This window comes from Lissotriton helveticus, chromosome 7 (genome assembly GCF_964261635.1).
Source record: "Lissotriton helveticus chromosome 7, aLisHel1.1, whole genome shotgun sequence".
Classification (NCBI taxonomy): Eukaryota; Metazoa; Chordata; class Amphibia; order Caudata; family Salamandridae; genus Lissotriton; species Lissotriton helveticus.
In genome coordinates this window covers 628,077,979-628,105,291 of record NC_136068.1, presented here as the reverse complement: position 1 = coordinate 628,105,291, position 27,313 = coordinate 628,077,979, and the positions used below count along the sequence as shown (strand labels likewise).

Sequence of the window (27,313 nt, the reverse complement as noted above, 5' to 3'; positions counted from 1 at the left end):
GTCACGAAGGACGGAACCTGTGCCTCCCAATTATGGAATGTGGGTGGGATAGGGTGATCATGTTAACACTTCTCCTTTGTCTTTTTTGGAAGGTACCAGCAACGCAAATTCCTTTGTGCTGGAGTTGTCCTCTGGTGGATTTAGTGCTGCATTGTCTCCGGTGAGTGATCATGGTACTCCTTGTCCCCTTTCACTGAAAGAAGGGAGTATTTGACAAAGCAGATCAGTGAAATACATAGGTAGGGTACATTTGATATTTTTCAGAAAGGATTCCAAGAAAATAGATTTAGAAGGGGGACTGATCGGGAGTGGGGAAGTGGGAGCAAACAGGATTATTTTAGATTCTGATGGCTTGCAGTATGACTGGCTGCACATACGCTACTCCTAGGTGACCTCTTCTGCAATGCTGCCTTCAAAGAGAACTGCACCCCATATGCACATGCATTATACTTTATGTCACTGGTTGTTAGTCTCACTATGTTACTCCTGACGTGCAATCATGCTATCATCCACAGAAGCTTCGCACTCTATGGCAGGTTCTTATGCAACAATGGTGCCAGAGATGTCAGTTGCGCAGGTTCATACAAATAGTTTTGGGATGGGCTGATTGCTTTATTTAAGTGTTTCTTTACTGGTATTGCAATGATGTCCTGAGTCCTGACTCCTTGACAACGTCAATAGGCTTGTCTTGTATATTGATGTGGTCATCCCTTTTCAAAACCAATAGGCATGCCTTTTATTTATTGAGGCGTCTTTACATTAAAACAAAACTCTAGAAATTCATTGAAAAAACCCAACGATTGAATTGACAGTTATAGTTAGCTATAGAAAAAAAAGGTTAGAAAACCATTGGAAAAAAACCAAAGGTTAAAGTGATGTCATAGTTAGGTGAAAATGGCACTTACAACATAACATTCTATGCTAAAAAGACACTCAAATTCACCTGTTATAGTTACTGTAACTAACTACACGTCTCGACATGCACTGCATATACCCTTACATATTGCATCATCCACGACCTGTTCAATAACAGCACTGATAACATCACTGATGACATCTGAAATGACATTATTTATGACAACACTGTCCATGACGGGCGTTGGTTATAGGTAGTTCATGGTGTAAAGTTTTAATTACTGCAGGTAACTGTAAGTGGTGAATGTCAGTGTGTTTTTAGCATAAAAGGGGATTTTTTCTAGCTAGTCCAATTCCATAGATACAGTTGTAAGATTTTAATCCGTACTCTGTTTTTCTAAATAGCACAGCTAGACGTGCCACACTAAAAATAGCTTTCGGGTACTAGGCACTCTAAGGTCATGTCAACATTAAAGTTCTACAGGTCCTAAATACCATGCATGTGGGCTACAAGACTTAACTAGGGTGACTTATTAACATTTAAAATAGAGGTTTTGACCTTTCAAAAGCATTTATTTTGACAGGTTGAAATGGAGTTTTTACACTGCTAATGTCATACTACAGTGTAGGCCTGGAGCTATGTTTACACTGCCGCTGTAGTGCGTGGCACAATCGGTGCTGGAGTCCACTGGCAGAATGTAACTTCCTCGCCATGGGTAGACTTTGGACCATATATTAGGGACTTGCAGCAAGTTAAATATACCAATTCAACCCTGTTTAAATGTGAAGCACATGCATGTTACTACTGGTTATGAGGAGTAAAGAGTGCAGATTTCTAAACCCAGCAAAAATATAGCTTCCAGCAAGAGGCAAAAAAATCTGGTGTGAGCAGAAAACACGTATTTCCTACAATGATGTTTGCTGTCCTGTCAACAACTTTCATGTTTCTGAATTTATTTTATAATGTTGTAATCAAAATACTCTTCCTGGGCACCTGTTTTCACAAATCTGCTTGGTTGAGAAACATGCTGAAAGCTAGTTGTAGAGCATCACTGCTAACCCTAGTGAGCAAAATCTGAGAAGATTTTTTCTTTCAAAAAACTTTCTTTTATTCAATCTCCTTAGATTATTGCAATTGTAAGTATAAACCAAAGCTTTGAACATTTGGACTACATTTTAAGCCTTCCATCCCATTCGAATGCATGGGATGGTGAGCCATCTGATGAAGAGGTAAATTTTAGATCTACAAAAAATGGGGGTAACTCTGTTATAGATTCATGAAAGGTCCCGAGACTCCTTCTTGTTTCTTCAGTTGTCCTCTGGTTTTCCTACAATCCTTAATCAAACAAAGTGGACGCTTTTTCTGGTATGGGAAATCCAGTTGTCAACAAATAAGATCAGCAAATAGTGGTGACTTTGAAGGCTTTTAGACATGATACATATACAGATGTATGATTATCCAATTGTGAATTGAATATCAGTGGCTCGCTTCTTCTCCCCTCAAACACTGATCTGTAAGGCCTCTGTGGGGCGTTTACGAGATTATCAACTCTGGAGTGTGATGGCGTAAAAGGCTTCTTTCCACAGCCTTGTGCAATATTTGACTAAACTGGATTGTCGTTCCATGTGTTTTAGTTCTCCCATTCTCCAGTACCAAGTCTGTCTTTAACATATAACACACCGCAGTAACAGAATTCCTAATCATTCCCCAGTTTCTATGTTTGTCACTGATGCACAGCCGCGGCCCGTGGAGGGAGTTGCGGTGGGGCAGAAATAAAACACATTTCGTAGCACGCCCGGCATCGCAAAATGCTATGCAGCGCGTGCTACGAAATTAGTTTTATTAATTAAATTGTTTACTTACCTCCAATTATCCATATTCCGGTTTTTAGCACCCCCGCCCCGCCTTTCTGCCCCACCACAACTACCTCCACGGGCCGCGGCTGCTGATGCATAGCTTGCAGATGGACTTTCACAGCTCGCCTTCTTTCAGTTGTCAATAAAATGCAAGCAATTAAGTTCTACCATTCGATAATTGAGATCAACTCACTTGATAGGTTTGAGAAGGTGGTTTCAACAATGGCAACTCCACAACTGGTATTATTCACAACAACAAACAATGCAGAGGTTCACGTCTTTAGGTTCAAGAAACTGAGGGCATATCAGCAACAGACGGCGATAAATATCGTAAAGCGCGCTTAGCGCTTTTATATTTATTACCGTCTATCGCTGGAATTTATCGGCCGGTTAGCGCGTTATCATCAACGCTTTACTCCAGGGCAATTATATTCCAGAGAAATGGGCCAACATGGCTGGAAAACCAGCGATGTTGCACCCAAAACAGAGATAGCCTTGGTGATACGACCCTTTGGTAGTATCACCATAATCCAGCTCCCATGTTAGCTATGCCTTAGTCAGGAATTTAACAGACGTTAATGCAAAGTTAACGGGATTTAAAATATCGCTACCCCTCGTTGATGATATCACGAAGCTGGTGTAGCGATGTTTTCCCAGGGTGTTTTGTCAGGCACGCCTCCTTTGCATCTCATTAGCGATGCGATGGGAGGTGTGCTAACAAGGGGCGCTAATGCAAGAAAACACGTGCTAGCGTGTCCTTGTTGATAATGCGATAATATTATTGCCGCTTTCTGCCCGAAAACGGGCTCCAAAGCGGCGATAATATTATCGCCGCCCCTTGTTGATATGCTTCACAGAGCTGTAAATGAATCCAATGTACTCCAATAAATGGATTCTGCTTTTCTTTGTCATTTTGATGAGGAAGCTCTTTCTACACTATAACGTTTCAGAGAGACAGGGCCTTGATGCTTCAACTTACTAGAGTCAGTAATGGTTTCCAAGCCTCTCTCTGTTGCCTAAGGGTCACAAGGGGGCTGTGAAGCAGCCTGGCTCTTCTCTTCTCTTCAGAAACCCACCATAGCGTTTAGCACCACTGAGTAGTTCCTCATCTTTTTTAAGACTGAGGCTTTAAAACTGTAATGCACTTCTTTGGAAAGTTTTGAAGGAAGTAGGAAACATGCTTGCCATTGCCAGCCTCTGATATTCAGAAGGATTGTGGTTGATTTTTCGCGTATCATAGTGGTTGCGGAGTCACCATAGAATTGATTTTCCTCGTCTGGGTCCTTGAATCAGGCTGACAAGTTCTAACACAGCACTCTCACTAAATGAATTAAAAGTCTATTAAGTCATCATAAGGTTGAATGTTTTTTTCTTGTTTTAAAAAGGCAATTTAATCATCTAGGATATTCCATTCCTACCCAATCTGTCCCTAGATGCATAGTCGTATGTATCACAACCTGTCTTGTCTGTTAACAACTAAGCTTCTCTCAGACAGACCTAAAGCTCACTCTACTAAAGCTAAAGTGGCTTGAACTGCTTGACTACAAAATGTTCTGGTCATTTGTAGGTCAGCAACTTTGAAACAGATACATACCTTCACTAGATATTATTTCTTTGATCTTGATACTCAAGCAGAAGCTAGAATATGTCAGGAATTTCTAAAAAATCACTTTGGGTAGAAAGAAGATAATATAATACTATTTACCTTACATATTCTTGATGTTTACCCAGATATATCTATTTATTTATTTTAGAACATACATATATTTTTATATGAATATATTCATATATTTTTGGTGTTTTGTATTTATACACAAACCAATTTATATAAATATATATATTTATTTTTTACTGAAGGATTGCTTATACCAATATTTTATTCTTTCCTTCTGCTCAATATTCAATGGTGGATCATTAAAGTGTGCTACTCTATTCAAGCTTCTATGATTATCAATGAAAATGCTATGATGCTGAAGAAAAGGTTACTTGTAGACCTACAGCTACATCGTAGGGCTCTTCATTGAAGTCATAAACGCTCCACCAGGCGCTTTGAAGCTCGACACTGAAAAGTTGGATATTTTTGACTTTGCCGTAAAAAAGAACTGAGTTAGGGAAACTGGCAGTACGAAGCATCGCGGATAGAGGGACCTTCTAGAGTGTCTAAAGGGGCAGGATCTGTTTCACATTAAAATCTATTAAGATACATTTTTTCCTTCCTTTGCACCTAAGATGTTTCAAAATGTTGTCAGGATGAACCTGTTGGTATTTCAGAAGAAACTCCACTCTTGATAGACTGCTTCGTGTGCTGTGTTCTTCTATAGACAAACTGATTTTTCACAACTTGTATTATGTTCTATGAACAACATGTCCATGGTACTCCTCTGGGTCCACACAAACAGCTGGAGATCATTCCTTGTCTATGACTTCAATGAAGATGCCTACGAACTAGGACTACAAGTAGGTAACCTTTTCACATCTCACACGGAGGTAATGCCCAGCATCGTTAATTATGGGCAAAGTATCTCCTGGCTGAGATAACAGGGAACTTGTAATTGGGCCTTAGAGGTCCAAGGTTTTAATGATGGACCAGGTCACAGTCTGCATAAGCTTTGGAGCAGCCAGAGAGCAAATATCTGAATCAGCTGTTTTTTATTGTTTAATCAAATCACTTAGCAAAGTTAACCTCCCATGGTTGTAGCAGTACACTGGTACATTCCACAATTGTAGAAAGACAAGATTCTCCTGCTATTCAAATGTTCCTACTGATCTAGGTAGTAAAGAATTAGAGTGAAGTTCATTCTGAACTGTAGTTAGACTAGCATTTAGCATTGTGCACAAAAATACTTGTTATTCAAACCATTTTATGCCATAATCACAAGTGGACCGTAAAACGTGAATGGATTGCGCATGGATCAGAAGTCCAAGTAATGTAGAGTTTAATGCACACTGTAGCTATTGGGAGAAATAAAATATGCCCCCCTCCAATTTTCCCCATGTAAGTGTTGGTAGGTAAGGTAAAACCTCCGAGAATTGTCATGTCATTACAGTAAAATGAGGAGGTTAGTGCATTAGGCTATGCATTCTGCATGTAATACCCAATTTCCAAGTCTGAAGTCGGCCTAAGAGAAATCTACCAAACATAAGAAATAACCCCACCCCACAAGTATTTTCCAGATCTGGTAAAACTCCCTGCCCTTCCTCCCCGCTTCTAATTGGGACCTTAGCATTTCACTATTGCTTCATCTAGTGACTGCTCCCTCCTCATTTGACAAGGGACAAGCTTGCTATTCTATTCAGTGTTTCTGAATACTAATTAAGATTTTTGAATTCACCTATAACATCAATGCTCCGTCATTGGGAGTGCCATTGAACTAATAAATAACCTTACCAGTAGAGCCAATGAAATGAAAGCAGAGCTTTAGTTTCACATGTTATGTTCATCAGCAAACCTTCGAAATTAACTGATGGACCAGTGACACTGTGTTGCATTGTGAGGCCCTGAAACTCCTTGGCTCCATCAAAGTGAAACTGCAGGTTTTTTTGTGTAAAGCTGTATGACTTGAGAACAGTTTCCTATCATTTTTCTGATTTTTCAAAGAGGAAATATTAAAAGAGGTGGCCAGAAATGCGCCTCCATACCTTTTAAACCCATTTAACATTTTCCAGCTTCTTTATATAACTATATTTTTGGAAAAAATAATGTGAAAATATTTCCCCAAGATGGACTTCTTTTTAAATTGCAGAGTGTATACATATTGATGAAGATACACATGGCCGTGAACAAGGTTTAGTAGAAAATGTTTGATTTATTGAATTATTGCTAATAATTATTTTCTGCACACAGGACCTGGATGTGCTGGGTGCTGTTGGGGCACATAATTGGGCTGGAGGACTCATTGAACTAAGAGACAGCCTCAGACAGGAACATTTCATAAACATCTCCTCGCTTTCTGAAGATATGGAGTATGCCTACTTAGGTAAGGTATTTCCCTTTGGGTATTTACACACATCAAAAAAATATACATTGAATCAATTTTAAATGGTCAGCAATTGGATCCTCAACATATGCGCTGGATGTACTCACTTAAGTATTTTTAGGGAGGTCAACTCCTCCTTGGGAGGTGCCCTGTATCCGACATTAAAAACAGAATTCGGCACGCTCTCCCAGAGATATCTGCGTATGGAACAGGATGGATAAACCCCAACAACAGCCTTAAAAGGAGCTTTAAACCTTTATAATAATACAATTAGCCAGAGTAATATTAAAGTGCTTCCAAAAATGTTATTGTCAAATCTCAGAGCTTTGTAATATCCAACTGAAACACAACCAGCAATTGTAACACAAAACTAAGACAGACCACCATGGGACTGCCGTAACCACCAGCGATAAGAGATCCCTGGCAATGTTGCAGCGATCTCGAGGCCGCAAAATGCTTGGATGTGCCGCTGCAACACTGCCAATCATATTACGAGTTTCCTCTCCGCCACGGTTTTCATGGCTCTGAGCCCGCCATGAAAACAGTGGTGGATTCGAAACAAAGGGGGCCTGACAGGTTCTCCTGTTGCCTCAGGGCAATGGGGTGCATGCAGGGGGGCACACGTGCGTCCTCCCTGTATGCAGTCACCTCCTTTCCTGCATGGCATGGACTTTGCAGTCCATGCCATGCAGGTGTTCCCATTGCGGTGTTCCCTTTGGTGTTCCTATTGCGGTGCCTTTTTTATCGGCGCCTCCATGGGAACACCAAAGGACCTCCTGCCAGACCAGAAGATTACTTGTAATCTGGCGGCGGCCGGCAATCAAGTTTGGCGGTACTGGAGCAGGGCGCTAGCATAGCAGCCCGCTCCAGGACCGCCAAACTCATAATCAGGCACTTAGCTTCTTAGATGTTTTGGAATGTTTTTAAGCAATAGTCTGTGAATCCTTAATTCAGTTATCAAAGCCCTATCAAAAGTGTGCCTTTTTTTATTGGAAATGTTGTCACCATCAAATAGATAAATATATGAGGAAATTCAGCCAATAATAAACAAAATACGATATTGAGGAAGAATGGGAATCCGTGGACCATCAAATACAAAACTACAATTAATATCATACAAAATACGAAGATTATAAATAATTCATCTTGACCTATCTCATTATCTTTTTTCCAGCTGTAGATTGAAGCCCCTAAACGCTTTCCTAGTTTTTTTGCCTGTAGTTCCTTCCCTTCATACATTCCCTGTTCAAAATTAAAAATTGATATAAGCAGTGCGAGCCATTGATGGAATATTGGGGCAAGCGGATCCAACCAGGCAGAGGAAATACAAATTCTATCCACTGCCATGGCCAGAAACTAAAACTATTGATGCGTCCTGGTCGTTCCTTCGCTACAAACCTCCAACATCATTAATTCAGACATTAACAATACTTTTATTTCCAGGGATAGAGCAAAAACCAATTCTATATCCTTCTTCAAAGATTCTAAAAGCGGATAGGTAGAGAACACAGCTACCAGATCTGCTTCTGTACTATGACAACGAGGACAATGAACCCCAATTAGGCCCCCCATTTGGCTATATTGGTCGGTGTGTAATAAAGATTAAAAATAGTTTTTTAGTGTTGTGCCTGTAGCACAGACAAACACAAGATAGAGGGGCCTAGTTTTAACGAATCTAAAAAACTAACACTGTTTGTACCAATCTTTTGTTTCCATTTCTCTGCTTATTTCTCAAGGTCATCTTGCATCAATTGGTTCAACCCCTATATATCTGACTAATAGTGCAGCCTCGTTGTCCCCTACTACCTCCATTACAGAGTCCTTAGAAATTCCTTCTTGCCCCCTTTCTTCTTACCTAAAAAACTCAGTATCTGGAGATATTTAAAAAAACTTTACTAGCAACCCTGTAATTAATTTGAGCATCCTCAAATTAAATTATTCCATCTGCATCAATGAGATCCCCCATCCTCCGAACTCGTAGATCCTCCCAGCGTGACATAACTTGATCACAGAAAATTTCAGGGAGTGCTAGGTTCCCGAAAAGTGGAGCATAAAAATTCATCCTCCCAAGCCCTATCTTTTTCTTCAGAGGCACCCATACGTGAAATGCGGCTGAGAGAGTTTTGAATCTAACTTTCTTGTAATAACTAGGCTCATTGTATTTCAGGAACCAGTTTTGAGCCTCATCTCCTAGTATTAGTTCGGATATATCGGGTAACCTACTCCTACTCCATTGATCCATTGAATTCCCCCCCCACACTAGACCACACATATACTGGAACACTGTGGCTCAATAATACATTCTCAAATACAGGACGGCCCATCCACCTCTCTCCCAAGGTAATGTCATTAATCTCAGGACCCTCCTGGACCTTATGTCCATATAGATCTATTAATTATATCCTTCATCATCTTAAACCAGCGTTTTTCAATCTCCAGTGGTATTGATCTAAAGAAGTATAGGACTTTTGGTAAGGAAGATCATTTTAACTATATTACGGCAGCCAACAATTGACAGATGTAAGTTATTCATCCTACCAAAATCCTGCTTCTCTTTCTGGATAACTGAGGCTAGATGAAACTCTACAATTTGTTCCAGCACTGACGTTATATTTACCCCTAGATAAATCGTGGAATGCATCACCCTATAATCATCTAAGTGAGGAAAGCTATTCATTACTATTTGCGTTTTATGCTGGTTAAGTGAATGCCCGGATATTCTCTGGAACAATAAGGTTTCTTTCTCGATTTCCACTAATGCGACATGAGGGTCAGATGTTACTACTGGCAAATCGTTTGCATATCCCAGAATTTTGGTGTCCCACCCTTGAAAACATGTAGGTTTAATTCTCGGATTGTCCTCAATTTTCCAGATCAAGGGATCTATGGAGCATGTGACTAGAAGTGGGGAACAAGGACAGCCCTGCCTTGTCCACCTTGTGATCCAAGTGGCTCTGTATGACCCCCAATCAAACAAAGCTGGGCTACAGTGGCCCTATACATTACACGTATAACTTCAATAAAACCCTTTCCATTACCATTGGAGAAGTGTGGCTCAGGGGTTAGAGGCAGCAGACCCGGAAGCTGAGATCGGTCCTGGACCAGGGTTCAATTCCCCGCCTCGGCGGGGTCTTGGGCTAAAAATTCCACGGACTCGATAATTCTCGCCCCGGTGCCTCCTCGACTCACGGGTTCACACTTTGCGACTTTGGGCAATAGCTTGCTTAATCTCCACAACGGCCCCTCGCGGCGGGATGCCTGACTTTCACTTTGTGGATACCCTGCTATCTCACAGGGGAATACCAGGAAGGGTTCCCTAAGCAAGCGCCGGGAAACCCACTGCGGGTAGCTGTGCGCTATATAAGCTCAACTACATTTACATTTACATTTACACATTACCGAACCACTCAAGAGCAGCCCACAAGTAATCCCAGGAGTCCATATCAAACACTTTTTCTGCATCAAGCAGAATCAGCGCCATAGGGTTTCCGACGATCGAAGCAGCATCAAACAGTGTAACAAATCTACAAATGTGATTGGTAGTTCCTCTGCCTGGGATAAAACCATGCTGCCAGGGGGAGATCACCTTACCAATAGTAAGACTCTGCAGGTTGTCTAGATCCTTTAAAAACATCTTGGTATCACTGTTCATATGTGTTATAGGTCAGTAGGACCCAGCCTCAGTTGGACGTTTCCCGTTTAAAAAACAAAATGATGAAACTGGCCCCCTTTTGGGCCTGACTTAGGGCCCTAAAATTGTAAATGAAAGTTTACAGAATTCTAATGGGATCTGGTCAGGTACCATGGCCTTACCAGAAGGAAGATCACTAAGTGCTCTGTATATTTCTTCCATCAAGAATGGAGCATCTGATGATTCCACATCGTTTTGAGAAAACTGCTCAATTTGGATAGAACCTAAGTAATCTCTTATGGATCTCTCCTCAAAAGGTGTGCCTTTAATAGATCAGTCTACCCGCCTCATCCCTGGAGCTTTACTTTTACCTTTTTTGATTTGCTGCCTTAGCAAGGGCAGAACAGAAAAAACACAAAGCCTAGAAAGCTTTCTTCCAGCAAAGGAAAGTCTGTGGGTTCAAAAATACATATTCCAAGTGAGTGCATCAGATTTAAAACCAAGGAGCCAAGGTCATACTACCTAGTACCTTAGCATATGGGTGCATCACTAAGAGTCCAAAAAGGCAATGTATCTCTAGTAGAAGGCATTTTAGTTCTTTTTTAAAGGTAGAACATGAAAGAGATATCAAGGGGAAGCCATGGTGAGGTATTTTGTGAGGAGAAATTCTAGTGATGCTCTTAAGAAGTACTATGGAAAGTCCCCAAAACAAAAAAGAAACTGGGGGGTATATTTCAAGTAATTCAATTTGATCAAAATATCAAAACATTAGACAGCTATCCTGGATTTGGGAATCCTAAATACATTTCTTATTCTTAGAAAACAACGTTGGGTGGTGATACACATAATGTCCTTGCCACAGAAACAGGAATACCTGTTTGCCATCGACCTGAGGGATGCTTAATTCTCATCTCGTTAAAGAATAAGTGAGACATCAAGATCACTGTGGCAGACTAGCATTACCAGATTGATGTATTGATACTACAGGATACCACAGGATTCGGTCAGTACAGCATCTGCAGAGATCGGATCTGCACATAAGCAGGAAAATTTCATATGCTCACTCATAAGCACATACAAGGGAAACTACATACGCACACACTCAATCACATAGACGAACTGTCACACACTTTCAAAAACACCGAATGAGAGTTGATGGGAAATTTGTAAGCTGGTGTGAGTGTTAAGGTGGCCTGAATACATGTGCTGGGGACTGTTACTGCTACTTATTTCAACATTGCCAACCGATCCTCTACATTTTGTTGTACACAAGTTCCCTCACAGATGCTTCCTTTGATTTCTGAACAAGCTGCTTCTCAAAAGACTGCTCGCTTATGATGGAGATAGCAGCCCACCAAGAGAGAGCTCCTTTCTTTATCAATGTAGGACTAAAACCCGCAACTGTTATGGAGAGAAATAAATAATGACACAAACTCTACTGCGGGGATCTACCTTAGAGAAGCAATAAAGGATTTTGCGATCATGTCAATATGGGAAAACAATATAACCAGAACATCGTTCAAGAAAATAATTAATAAAACTGTAAACCATCTATCCATCCTAAATGATAAAGCAATCCTCACCCAAAGAAAACATGCATGGACGATAATTAACGGTTATAAAAAGAAGGAAATCCAACCATATCTGGTAATACCCTGGACGGAAAGAAACAAAGAGGTGCTCCTTAAAGCCAGATTTGGAATAATGCCAGGCCTGTGTCACCTTCCTCCGTGGGAGCAACCACAAACTCAAAGGAAATGTAGACTATGTAATAATGGTAAGGAAGATATGCTTCTTCTTCTGTGTACTTGCCCGGAACTCTTACAGGAGAGAAAATCATTACTTAAGTTTCCCTTCAACGTACGTGGCATATGGACGTGTAGGCAGGCCCTGATTAACTGCATGAATTCGAACGATATCATTTTAAATGCTATCTTGGTAAGGTTTTTAATGATACTCAAAAGGAAACTAGATGTTATACCTATATTAAATATTTAATCACCTATCAAACTTGATGTAATGACATTTTAAGTGTTTTTTTATTCATGAATACAGTTTTTAGTTTTTTTTGAGATATGTAATATTGTAAGATTTAAAACAATCACCACAATAAACTATTTGTATTTGTATATTTGTATTTGAGGACTAAAACCCCAACTGTTTTAGCCCTGGTATGACTAAATGTTGGTGGCTTGATTGATATTTGTGGGATACTCTGCAACCCAAGAATCGAAGGCCGCCAGCTACCATCCATGTAAACCATATAGTCTGAGGAGTGTAAAGGCCTTGAGAGACCAGGTACAGTTGGGGTAAACCGGCCCATGTTTGCCACCTATTAAGGTAGCCGCTAGCCATTGACACAGCTGTAGACCTTGCTGGGGTCTGTCTCCCCTTTGTGCCACCAGCATGTCCCTGTGCTGCTTCTTTCTCTCTCAACTCCCTGCGCAGAACTCTGTAGTCTAGCTATTATGCTTCTGACTTGTGACTTGGATCAACAAAGGTTTCAAACAGAGAAGGCTTATTTTTTATGCATACCACTGGGTTAAGCCAGGTCATAAAGGTCACCTGTGGCCAAGGTAGAGAAGCAGGTTGACAAAGACTGGCTTTTGGTGCATGTCCACTGCTCTCACTTCCCTGCTCATCCCATGTGTCCTGTGGTCATTCAGTGAAGCACTGGGCCCCAGCCCAGATAAAGGATTGGACTGGGATCAGAAATATTGGCTCCCAATGGTTCAAAACTGGATTTTGAAGACTTGGCTAGCTTTGATTAAGGTAAAGATTAAACATCTCTTGATATTCCTACTTTCTAAACTGAGACCTATTTACAAGTAATCGTTGATAGATGTGTTCCTGGATTTCTGAATCCAAAAAAGTCAAAATATTTTGTGGTTTATTTGACTCGTGGCTTAGGCTGGAAGTTCAGAAGAACCCACCACCTTAGAACAGTAGCTGTTATTTAAAAATATTGGTTAAATGAGGCACATTTTTGCAAGGAAAACACAAGACCTCAATTGTGAGCTCCCAATTTTACCTTTTAGTGGAAGAAGGAAATCTCTGCCTTTCATGTGGTCACTGGGAGGCAGTCCTGTCGAGATAGTGAAAGAATACGGTATATGGTAAAAATATCAAGTCCAAAATATCGAGTAACACAAATATCGACTCCAAAATATAGAATGGACAAAATATCGAATGGACAGAATATAGACATCAAAAATATCGTTTTTAAGGTAAGTAATGTAATATCGATTTTAAAAATATAGAAAGTCAAAATATCGAAGTACATAATATAGGTTATTAAAAATATTGAATTTTTAATAATATCGATTTTTTTAAAGTGTTTTGTATGTTAGTATATATGTGAAAAGTGTATTTTTTTTGTAATTTATTTTAAGTAATTAATTTTATGTTATTTAATTTTTGCGTAATTTAATTCTGTAGCGGGTTGTGGGTTTATAGGGGAATAGGGTGGGAAGTAATTTAATTATAATTAATTAAATATGTTAATTAATTAATTGGTATTTTTGTAATAAATTGTTAATTAATTTCTAATTGGTAATTAATTAATTCTTAATTGATCATTAATTTTTATTAATTGATAATTATGTGAATAATATTAATTTATTTTCTGTAGCGGGTTGTGGGTTTATAGGGGAATAGGGTGGGAAGTAATTTAATTATAATTAATTAAATATGTTAATTCAGTTTTTGTTATTTATTTTGAATAAATTGTTAATTAATTTTTCATTAGTAATTAATTAATTCTTAATTGGTAATACATTTTTATTAATTGATTAATTGATAATTATGTGAATTATATTAATTTATTTTCACTAGAGTGGGAATAGTAAAATTTACCCCTATGCTATCCAACGCTTTCCCTACTGTTGCACTCACTGAAGTGTAAATAGTAATTTTTACCCCTACGCTATCCAACGCTTTCCATACTGTTGCACTCTCTGGAGTGGGAATAGTAATTTTTACCTCTACGCTATCCAACGCTTTCCCTACTGTTGCACTCTCTGGAGTGGGAATAGTAATTTTTACCCCTACGCTATCCAACGTTTTCCCTAGTGTTGCACTCTCTGGAGTGGGAATAGTAATTTTTACCCCTACGCTATCCAACGCTTTCCCTACTGTTGCGCTCTCTGGATTGGGAATAGTAATTTTTACCCCTACGCTATCCAACGCTTTCCCTACTGTTGCACTCTCTGGAGTGGGAATAGTAATTTTTACCCCTACGCTATCCAACGCCTTCCCTACGGTTGCACTCTCTGGAGTGGGAATAGTAATTTTACCCCCAACGCTATCCAACGCTTTCCCTACTGTTGCACTCACTGGAGTGGGAATAGTAATTTTTACCCCTGCGCTATCCAACGCTTTCCCTACTGTTGCACTCTCTGGAGTGGGAATAGTAATTTTTACCCCTACGCTATCCAACGCTTTCCCTACTGTTGCACTCTCATGGAGGGTGAATAGTAATTTTTACCCCTTCGCTATCCAACACTTTCCCTACTGTTGCACTCTCTGGAGTGGGAATAGTAATTTTTACCCCTATGCTATCCAACGCTTTCCCTACTGTTGCACTCTCTGGAGTGGGAATAGGAATTTTTACCCCTACGCTATCCAACACTTTCCCTGCTGTTGCACTCTCTGGAGTGGGAATAGTAATTTTTACCCCTACGCTATCCAACATTTTCCCTACTGTTGCACTCTTTGGAGTGGGAATAGTAATTTTTACCCCTACGCTATCCAACGCTTTCCCTACTGTTGCACTTCCAGGAGTGGGAATAGTAATTTTTACACTCCCGCTATCCTACGGTAATAATATTGTGTATTTTTTATAAATATCATGTTAATATATATATATGTTTTAACATATATGATTGTACGTTGTTTTTTTAAGTTAAATTAATTATTTATTAATTTTAAGGTAATTTAAGTATTTTTAAGTATATTTTAGCTATTTCCTTTTAATATTTTTTTAATTTTACATTATTTTTAAGAAATTCAATACTTTTACAAAGTATATATTTTTAAATGATATTTTTGATTTGATATTTTGGTACTTACCTGTTTGTAGATAGGAATTCAATATTTTGTCTGTCGATATTTTGGCATCAATATTTTGGGTAGTCTATATTTTGTCCGTCGATATTTAGTCAGTGATCCAAAGAATATATATTCTTGGCCCGAATATTTTGTTATAACTTACAAGACACTCCCCATCTGCAACATATTGGGTGAAAGGCAGACTCCCACGTCGGGGCACTACAGAGATTTTATTGCTCAACCAGCAATAGACATTTAAAATCCCTGCTGGAGGTCTACAGTATGAAAATCCCACCTATTTTATCTTAAGCCTTGGAATATATACAAATTAATACCTGGCAACCAGTAAAAGTTAAGGAAGGGATTTTCCTACGGAAACTGTGCTATTCAACGCTTTCCCTACTGTTGCACTCACTGGAGTGGGAATAGTAATTTTAACCCCTACGCTATCCAACACTTTCCCTACTGTTGCACTCTCTGGAGTGGGAATAGTAATTTTTACCCCTACGCTATCCAACGCTTTCCCTACTGTTGCACTCTCTGGAGTGGGAATAGGAATTTTTACCCCTACGCTATCCAACACTTTCCCTACTGTTGCACTCTCTGGAGTGGGAATAGTAATTTTTACCCCTACGCTATCCAACGCTTTCCTACTGTTGCACTCTTTGGAGTGGGAATAGTAATTTTTACCCCTACGCTATCCAACGCTTTCCCTACTGTTGCACTTCCAGGAGTGGGAATAGTAATTTTTACACTCCCGCTATCCTACGGTAATAATATTGTGTATTTTTTATAAATATCATGTTAATATATATATATGTTTTAACATATATGATTGTATGTTTGTTTTTTAAGTTAACTTAATTATTTATTAATTTTAAGGTGATTTAAGTATTTTTAAGTATATTTTAGCTATTTCTTTGTAATATTTTTTTAATTTTACATTATTTGTAAGAAATTCGATATTTTTACAAAGTATATATTTTTAAACGATATTTTGGATTTGATATTTTGATACTTACCTGTTTGTAGATAGGAATTCGATATTTTGTCTGTCGATATTTTGGCATCAATATTTTGGGTAGTCTATATTTTGTCAGTCGATATTTAGTCAGTGATCCAAAGAATATATATTCTTGGCCCGAATCCTTTGTTATAACTTACAAGACGCTCCCCATCTTCAACATACTGGGTGAAAGGCAGAATCCCACGTCGGGGCACTACAGAGATTTTATTGCTCAACCAGCAATAGACATTTAAAATCCCTGCTGGAGGTCTACAGTATGAAAATCCCACCTATCTTATCTTAAGCCTTGGAATATATACAAAGTAATACCTGGCAACCGGTAAAAGTTAAGGAAGGGATTGTCCTACGTAAACTGTTAGAAGTATCCCAATCAGTCCCTGTACAAGCCTTATGCCTCGAGATCTCCTTAACGACCACATTTGCTCATGCCGTCTTCAACATCATAAGGTGGGCTTTTAATCTCTTACATGCAGTCACTGGCAACTTAAGATATATATTAAAATTGGAGACTTTTAGAGATTAATCGGCCCGGCACACTTTTAATAGTAACCTTAAAATAGCCCTCAAGGTATCCCAATGCACTCTAGCACTTTTGCAGGCGTGTTCTCCAGTGCATCTGAAGCTCTTTTTAAAACATATGATGCAGAGAATAAGTTATGAACTAGATAAAGAATACTGTATTCAATTAAAGTATTATAAAAAATTTACGGAAAACATAGTTTACCAAACCCCCGAGCACTATCTACAGTTCCAGTTGTTAGAGCACAGAGTAAGGCGCTGTATCCTTCTTCTGCAATTAGGAATTCTCCCTTTAAAAGAGTATTCCACCAGATGAAACTCCCCCGAAAATTCTCCAGGTAATTGTGATTTATGCAATTGCAGGTCACAAGATCTTTTTCATGTATGATTAATCTGTCCAAACCCGATTTTGGTAGAGGCTCCGTGATGATTCATAAGGTCAAGCCGCTTAAGATTCAATGCTATTTTAGTTCAAGATCTAATTACGGTGTGTAAGACTCCCCCAAATGAATTTATTTGCCATCATTTGTTTAAGTTCTTAAAGAGTTTTTTAAAACTATTTTAAAAGTGCACAAATTTAACAGTTTTTAACGTATGTATTATGTACTTGCGGACCAAAAACTGCTTTAACCTGTCTAAGCTTATTAGGAGTTTTTAAAATCGTTTTTTTAAAAATACAATCATCTATGTCCCATATTTATGTACTTGTATTTGTTGACCTCAGTTGAGGTCTGAATCAAATAAAATAGTATTGATTGATTATTCATTGAGCTCCCAAGCTGTGGGTTTCCAACTGACTCCCAAGTAATTATTTGCAATTATCTTTTCTATGCTGTCCCAAAAAACATTGTAGCAAGACTGCAAAAAATGAAGGCTGAATCATGCCGCAACAAACAAATTGCATACCTTTGTTAATGCTCTTTCTGATGGTGACTTTATCTAGCTGCAGATACTCACCTTTGAAATATTCCACAAGTGTCAAACTGAACCTATGTGTGCCCGTAGTTGGTATTGTGTGGCTCCATACTGATGTCATTCCACTCCGGAAATGACAAGCGGAGCCTATATAAGCACCACTCCTGCACATTGCTGTCAACTGCTTTCAAGAGTATCCCTGCCCAGACGCAAACCCTAAAAAACTATTTTGTGTGACAAGTGTGCAGAATACTAGTCTTGAGATCCTATTAATGGATAGAATCCAACCAGAGAAGGGGGAAGATTTGATGGTCAGAGAGGAATGTACATCTAGACAGAGTCCCTAACAGAAAGATAAACAACATGTTCCTCTGATAGAGACTTCTTGCTACTGTTTCCTCACCTTTTGAAAACATACCAAAGCAGTACCTATTCGGAGGAGAGTCAGTGGTTGGACTCAAACCAGGAAGTTCTCAAGACGAATCGGCAAAATGACCCTCTCTGTAAACCTCACTGTTCAAACAGTAGCGCTTCATGAATATATGGAGAGACCTCCACGTAGTCGCATGGCAAATGTCCACAACAGACTTCACATGCCAATGCAGTGGCATCAGTGTTGGCCCTGGTAGAATGAGCAGACTGTCCTTCTGGAGGCTGCATTTTAGTCAATGTGTAGCAGATTTCAAAGCAGAGCATGATTCTGCTGGAGATGGCCCCTTCTTCACATCCTTGCTTGTTTCGCTCCACAAAAAGCCGATCGGCCACCTCTTGTTCTATGTAAAAGCGTAGTGCTCTTTTAGGGTCTAAGTGATGGAGTCTCTCTTCCTCCTTAGAGGGGTGAGGGATATCATAGAACGGCACATGGGCAATGTTCTGGATGATGTGGATTGGCGCCACAACTACAAGAAGGAAGGATGCCTATATCCGCAAAACTAGCTTGTCTGGGAGGAAGGTGGTATACAGTGGATTGCACGCACTGCACCAATATTATGGTGACAAGTATCTGTGGGTGAGCAAAAAGATTAACAGGGAGAGCAGAGCCAATGGTATGGCTTGGATCTTAGAGCCCATGCACAGTCCGAACAGTGAAAACATTTGCCATGTAAATCATACAACAAACAAGATGTAAAGTATGATACAGTCTCTTCAAAATTATTTTAAAACGTGTATCTCTTTAATGCGGCTGCTTTGACACTAAGGGGTCGATTCCGATCCGGTAAAAAAACGTCCGTACGAATCGTATCCGGAGCCCTCTCTGTACGACTCGTACACACGCCGTACGACCCGACGAGTATGATCCGGACCGGGGCATCAGGACGCGATCCGGACCGGGGCATCAGGACGCGATCCGTACGGTCCGCGTCAGGTAAGCGCGATTCATATGGAAAAGCGCACAATCACATACACACCGTACGGTGCGTACCCCCCATGATCGCAGGGGTACGCCCCATACACCCAGCATACATGGGGTACAGTGTGTACCCCCCATAATTGCAGGGGTGCGCCCCGTACACCCAGCGTACATGGGGTACGGTGCGTACCCCCATAATCGCAGGGGTACGCCCGTACACCCAGCGTACATGGGGTACGGTGCGTACCCCTGCGATCATGGGGGGTACGCACCGTACCCCATGTACACTGGGTGCACGGGGCGTACCCCTGCGATCATGGGGGGTACGCACCGTATCCGGGGGGGGCGTTCCGTACCTGTTTCAGCACGAACTCTGCTTTTATGGCTGTTTTCAGCTCTTGTAAAAAAAGGGTCGGACGGTGCGTACCCGACACGTATCGTACCTGCTGGGTCGTATAAACCAGCCGCGAGCCGTACATATCTCGCGGGTTCCGACGGAGAGTCGTACGGGGATTTGAGTCGTACGGTTTCTGTACGATTCGTACGGAGTCCGGCTCCTGGTACGAATCGTACTTCTACGAACGTACGCAGGAGTTTGCAGGGTACGATTCGTATGGGAAAAAACACTCCGAACGGCTATTCGGAGCGGTTTTTCCCGAATCGGAATCGACCCCTAAGTGGGGACATTCTAACACTGCACTGAGAAGTACTTGATATTTTTGTACACTTGAAAGTCTGTACTCACACATCTAAAAGTGCTTTCATAAGCAATAATGAAGAAAAAAGAATTTTAGTGAAATAAAATATTTGCCTAAGATAAGACAATTTAAGCGGGGAAGCCGTGATTTATCCAGGTTTTCTGGTTTCACTTTGTACAAGTCAGACAATAAATGTGTCTCTATTTGCATTTCCTTATGCTAAGGCTTTGTTTTTACCTCAGTGTGTTTTGCCGCAATTTTTAAAATATAGCGCAAACTCAACCCGAAGGTTATTGGAGCGCTTTACATGAGCACCAGTTACGTTTCACAAGGGCACATAAATTGTTTATAGGCACAGGAAGCTGGATTGACTTGCGTGGAATCCCAGGATGTTGAGCTGACGCCGATACTCGAACCTTGTTCCCCAATTCCACAGTCAGAAGCTCTGACTGTAACATCACATCCTGGGTAGAGGAAAGCAGGCAGAAGATACATAAAAGCTTGGCTCATTATGGGTTTGAGGTACCAAGAGGACATCGAGCTGAGCCAGAGCCAGGCTACAGGTTCAAGCCTAGCTCAAGTTTTCAGTGGCTCTCCCAGTCAGTCAATCAAATATTCTTTATTCAGTTATTTTTACAACCATAAAAGAAGACATCAAGAGTTAAAACAAGCAACAGAGGATGTATAGTAAAATTCATAGTAATAACATTCATAGTCAGCAATATATATGTGACCAAGAGCAGGATTGCTCGAAACGCGTCGTTTGTTGTGCCTGATTAAAACTTAACTTTGAATTGACTGGACCGGTGTGGCTCGTTCTTCGTTTTCTGACTGGAGTGAAGTTTCTTGTTGGATATATATATATATATATATATATATATATATATATATATATATATACTTAGAAAATCAAAATAAACGAGACGGTATTTCATCACATAGCCGCAAGTTACGAGTTTCCATATAAGAACAAAGATTAAACTTTTATGATAATAATCATAGGTCAACACAGACAAAACATACATAAATGCTAAAAACAAACACTATATCCCCACAGACAATGATTTTCTGAGGCAATGCATTATGGATCATATAAAACCAAAATACTATTACAGATGTGACTAGACATAAGCAAATAAATAAGATCATTTCCCGTCTAAATTCTGTAAAGGGACTGCTGTGGAAATATATCTTTACACCATTAAACATGTATGTTCGTCACTCAAAAGTTGGAGATGATACAGGGCCAGCATGCACTTCCGAATATTTAAAAATCTTAATAAGGGTATCATAAAATCCCTCCTCTGTTTAGTGGAGAGTTGACAGAAAAACAAAAAGTGCAGTATGTTCTGATTTGATTTAGAGTGCCACAGGCATGCTTTAAGTTCGGCATCACAATGGGCTTTGCGAGGATAAAAAACCAAGAAATATGCGATGCTGATCCTAAATCTGATGAGATAAAAACAGTTTCGAGTGACCAAAAATAAAGGAGAGATAGGGCTCTACACATGGGGAACGAACTAGAGGTAAATATTCCAGAAGTCTCTTTTCACAGTCTCCAGACGCTCGCTGGTCGTCTTTAAAAAAGATGAAAGATACCCTTTCAACTCTGTTTTTGAAACCTTGGTAATTCGTTCAGGGCTATAAAAACAATCCGCCCTCCCCAGCTGCCTTGCTTCTGCATTTGATCAAGGCTGAGGCTGTCCAGTATTATTGCCCGATTGAGGGTTGGCTCATCTTTTGCCCATACTGAGTGTCATAGCACAGCTGGAGCAATTGGTATACGGTGAGTTAAGGGGATCAGACCAAGTTGATTATGCCAAAAAATATTTGGGAGGCAGCTTGGAACTGTTAGTAATAACCTCAGAAAGTTGTTCTCCACAGCCTGGAGGTGTGTCGGGTTACAAAAGCCCCACACTCCAGCCCCATACAAAGTTACAGAGCAGGTGGGAGCCTTTTAGAGGTTAGTAATTGAGTCAATAGGTCTAGAGCCTAATTTCTTGGTAAACCTTAACAAGGCCTCCAAGTTGTGGTTGAAACTACTAGCCCTAGTTTCAAGTATATGATGCCAAGTACCGTTCTGGTCAAAGGGTATACCTAAGTATGAAAAAGTTGGAATATAAGACAACCTCTCATTATTGAAAAAACATGATTTTAAAAGGGTGAGCAATGTACCTACCACCATGGTATAAGACTTGGCCATATTGGTATTTAGACCCAAATCAAACATAAAATCATTACATCTAGTGACAAGCATTTGCAGACTCACACCGGTTCTAGACATCAACACACAATCATTGGCATAGAGTAACTCTGGCAGATTTCTGGTGCCTATCTTGGGGACATCAACATGCCCTTGGCTCAAATAACTTTCCAAGTCATTAATGTAAAGACAGAACAGAAATGGTGCCAGCACGCAACCTTGACGTACCTCACAGTTCATTTTACTGGGAGGGGTGAGTTCCCCATCTGTCCTATACCTGACCCTCCCTGTCACATCCTGATGCATCTGCGCTAAGATGTGAACTAAAGATGTGTCTAGGCCCAGATCCTGTATTTTTTTCCATAATTTCCCTCTCTCCACCCAGTCAAATGCTAATGTAAGGGCCATAAAACCCAAATAGAGGGGACCATTCTTGACTAGTGTGTTCTTGCTTATGACCAGATGAAGGTGAGGCCCTGCTCAACAGTTCAGAGGCCCCTCCTGAAGCCATACTGTATATCGGAGAACTTCCCACTTTCCTTTACCCAGAATTCCAGGTGATCTAAAATTACCCTGCATATCAATTTACACGACTCTCCCATCTCTAGTGATGAGGAACATTGTCTTTAGGGTGAGAAGCTGCAAGGAGCTGCAAAAAGCAGCTCGAAAGCAGTGCACCTAAGAAACGCAAGAATTAAATTAAGGTCCCACTGTGGTTTGATGAAGGGAGAGGAAGGAAATATGTGTTGTAAACCTTTCAAAAGCACATAACAACTGGGGACTCAAACAATGAAGCCAATCTGGAAAAAAAAGCCAAAAGGTACCTTTTAACACTGCCCAGAGCAAAGCCTTGCCGGACCAGGGACAAACAAAAAATAAAACATTACATAATTTTGATAGACAGGTTCTATCTGATGAGTACTGCACCAAGCCACAAATTTGTCCCAACGACAGGCCTATACAGTTGTTGTAGAGGGACGTCTGGCTGCCAAGATGACATCAACAACCTCCAGGAGAAGTCGAAGGTATTAAGCTTTCACAGCTCAATCTCTAAAGTTGAAGGTGAAGAGTGTGAAGGCATGGGTGGAGAAATCTACCCGGCCCTTCTGCTGTGACAGCAAACCCTCTCAGAAGGGCAGCCTGATTGGCGGACAGATGCTCAAGACCAGGAGTTTTGGATGCCATACTCCCCGTGCCAAATCTGGAGCCACTAGAATGACTTGGGCCCAGTTGGTCCTGAGAACGTGGGGCTGGAGTGGTATCAATGGAAACACTTACAGGTGTCACGAGTTCCACTTGAGACAGAACACGTCTCCAATCAAGAGACTCTGTGGGAACTCCAATGCATAGACGTGCTGACATTGCGTGTTCTCAGTGGTGGCGAACAGATTTAACCAAAGATCTCCCAATTGGAGACCTTGCGCCATCTCCAGGTGCAAATACTACTTGTGACCCACTACGCAGCGACAGCTGAGCGCGCCCTCCCTGGCAGTCAATGATCCTGCCAGGTGTTTCACCTCCAGGAAAATTCCTTGGTTGTCCAACCATTTGTAGAGGTGCAGGGCCTCCTGGTACAGGGTCTGTGACCCCACTCCACAATTTATGTTGCGGTACCACATGGCGGTGGTGTTGTCCATGAGCACCTGCACCAGCCTCCCCTTCATGGTTGGAAGGAAGGCTCACAATGCCAAAGCGAATGACTCTAAGCTCTAGAAGATTGATATGGAGGGGGGGTCTCCAACTCTTACAGATGGCTACCCCAACAAAGAAGCAATGTATTGGTTACTACTGTCAGCTCTGGGTGGGGAAGGGAGAGGGGTCTGCTCTGACCCAGTCATGATCCAGTAACCACCAGTGCATAACTTTTGAAGTCTCCTCTGGAGTCTTAATGTGGTCTGAGAGGCCCCCATGATGTTGGGTCCACTGAAACTTCATGTCCCACTTCAGAGCCTGTATATGCCACCTGGCGTGCTTGACCAGCAGGACGCAGGAGGCCATCAACCCCTGCAGCCAAAGATTTGACCTCACTGAAATCCAGGACTGAGGCTGAAAGATCGGGATCGTAGCCTGCAATGTCTTGGACACTCTTTCCCAGGATAAAGGCATGAAAAGAACTGTGTTGAGAGTGCCTTAGATGAAGGTGATCATCTGTGAGGGAATCAGGTGTGACTTCGGCACGTTGATAGGGAACCCAAAGAAGACAGGATCTTCGCCGTAGACTGGAGGTGGTTGACGACTGCCTTCAACAGCCAGTCTTCAAGGTAGGTGAAGTCTGGCAACCCTGGCCTCCGAGGGTGTGCTGCCACTACCTCCATCTCTTTCTGGAACACCGTAGGGTTACTGGTGAGACCAAAGGGGAGCACAGAAAACTGAAAATTCTCCTGTTCCACCATGAATTGCAGGTAGCATTGATGGGACTGCAGGACAGGTATATGGAAATAGGCACCCTGCAGGTCCCACATCACCATCAAGTCTCCAGGGTTAAGGAAAGACATGACCTAGGCCAGTATGAGCATTTTGACTTTCTCCTTCCAGAGCAAAGTGTTGAGAGGGCACAGATCTAAAATAGGAGGAAGGCCTCCACCCTTCTCGGTCACCAGAAAGTAGCGGGAATAACAATTACATTCTAATTCTGGTGCAGACACCCTCTCAATAGCCCCTTTGGCTTGAAGGGCTTAAACTTCCTGCAACAAAACAGAAAGATGATCCTCGGTCAGTTGCTGAGGGGATGGGGGTGGCGGAAGGTGTGGCAGCATGGAAAGGAACTGTAGGGGGCCCCAAGATGGCAGTGAGGACGCTACCGCTCTGTAGCTCACCTGGCGGCTCCCTACCCCCTCTGACACGAGTTTGTATAAGTTACTGAATTAAATGACGGAATAAGAACGGCTTATTAACTTTCACTTACGGAGTACTTGCTTTTTTGTTCAACACTGCAGCGGAAAGAAACGCGAGAGTGGAGAAGGAAGCTGCTCGGCGAGGTTACTAATGCTGTGGCTTTCAGGCTTTCCACGGATCATCCGGCGCTTAATCCGCAATTTGATCGCAGGTTCTGGGCTCGGCTGGCCTGGACTTACCCCTGCAGCACGGTTCTGGGATTGCCGCAGAATGTCTCCAAAAAATCCACCTCGCGTTACACGCAACACCAAGAACAATGCGGTTGCCCCCCTCCCTCCTCCTCCTTCCACCCCGGCTGTAGAGCAGACGACTGCTCCGGCACCCGCCACAGCAACTTCTTCGGACCTCACGGCGCCCCCGGATCCAGCGGGAGAGACAACTATTCCGTGCAGCCCCGGAGTCAAGCCTTCGGCAGCCATTGGAGTGAAGGGCTTTGATCGTGCAAATACTGGTAAGCCAATCTTGCGCCCCCCCCCCACTCTGACGGCTCAAAGCTCCACTCTCTCTAAATACGTAAATAAAGCTACTCTAAAATCAGGGGCAAAGTCCAGGGGGGCAACTTGCAGCGCAACACCTCTGATTAATTATGCAGCAGTAACTCCGGAAAGTGCCGAGGGATTGTCGTCTGGCAACAATGTATCTGCCACGAATCAGACACTTGCAAATTTAACTCTAGATACCAATATTGTTTCAATCTCTGGGGGTTCGATGAATAGTTCAGCAGAAGAAGCAGCAGCGAGTGTAAACTTAGAAACCTACCAGGCGGTCTCCAACCCTGATTGGACTGAAGCTGAGAATACAGGCTCTCCTGAACCAGTATCGGATTCTGACTTAGGTGTTGATTATAACAGTGCCGGCAGCAATCTTGCTGACTCTACCACTGTAAGGTTGGTTGAAGGGCTGGCTACTGGTGATACCACGTCCCACAAACTATTATTGGATTCAGATCTAGATGTAGTTATTACTGAGGCAGCTAATTGTATTGGTGGACTTCCAAATATAGATATGAATGAAAAGCTGGCTATCAACGAAGGGATGCCTATCGATGATGCCTCTATTGAAGCGATAGAGGACAATGCTGATCTAGGCTCTTATGAGGACTATGAAGTAGAGTCTGAGGAAGAGACAGATAATTTAACCAATTACTCTACTAAATCCCTGGTAGACAGAAGACGAAAAATTAAAACTAAACCAAAGTTTAAAAGAGGAGGGAAAACTGGATCTATATTAAATCGATCTTCCGTAGCCAATATGGTGATCGCTAAGAAGACTCTTACTGATAAAAGTCCTCTCAGAAAGTGGATGGAGGCAAAAGGGCTTGTCAAAAATATGATTCTAAGACTATCTGGCACAAGCCCTACAGACTCTGAGCCATCTTCCGGTACTCTACGCCACCCTGCCCCCGAGATCAATCTATCAAGCGCTTCTCCAAACTTAGCTCCAGATCAATTAGATAAATCCAAGTCTACACTGCATTAATTAAATTAACAAGCAGCTGTGTCTAGGCCTGGATTTGAGGGTGGTATTTCTCCGTCTAATGTACCAACAACGAATACCAATTCGAAATTGCCAACAACTAGTATAGACGGACCCACACTAGAGGGGGGGGACAAATCGGGGTTGGATCCCTCTCAACTGGATATTATTCTGCAATTACTAACTAGTCAACGTGCAGAAGCACAGGAACACTATTTACAACTTCGGGGAGATAATAACAAACTCCAGACCTCCCTTTCTGAATTAATCTCTAACCTCAGTGGGGTCTCATAGGACATTGAGGAGCTGCAGCATCGGGTTGTGGGCGTAGAGGAGGCTGCTACACGGATGAATTCAGTAGTGAATCAACACGATGCTCAGCTGACACTTCTACAGCTAAAAGTCGAGGATTTGGAAAATCGGCAGCGCCGGTCTAACTTAAAACTTTTTGGGGTACCGGAGGGATCCGAAGGCTCTGACCCAAGGGCTTTTCTGGTTAATTTACTATCCAAAGCTTTCCCAGACCTATCAGATTGGGATTGGGATTGGGAGTCCCAAATCCAACGGGCGCACCGTTTACCCCTCGTTCAAAAGAACAAAGAGAGTAAATTCCCTCAACCCTTTCTTATTTTTTTGGCAATTTTTTATTACGACAAGCTATCTAGCAGAAAGCACGACCTAACACTCCTGTATCTATAGGGAACCTCTCTTTGTTCACGCGCTCCGACCTTAGCAAATCCACTATGGATAGAAGGTGGGAAATGCGTAAATTGATGGACCCTATCAAGTCCGCTGGGGGTCAAGTTTTTCTTCAGGAACCTGCCCACCTTAAGGTCATTAAGAATGGTCGCACGCATTTT

The 27,313-nt window shown here is 41.5% G+C and overlaps 1 protein-coding gene across 1 annotated transcript in view; it reads left to right on the top strand.

Annotated features, from left to right (window-relative positions):
* The window catches only part of ITGAL (integrin subunit alpha L), a 453,229-nt gene that overhangs the window by 270,333 nt on the left and 155,583 nt on the right, over window positions 1–27,313 (top strand). Inside the window, exons 10-11 of the mRNA XM_078652856.1 lie at window positions 93–160; window positions 6,557–6,689. Coding sequence (XP_078508982.1) covers window positions 93–160; window positions 6,557–6,689 — 201 coding nt within the window. The remainder of the gene's footprint in view (window positions 1–92; window positions 161–6,556; window positions 6,690–27,313) is intronic.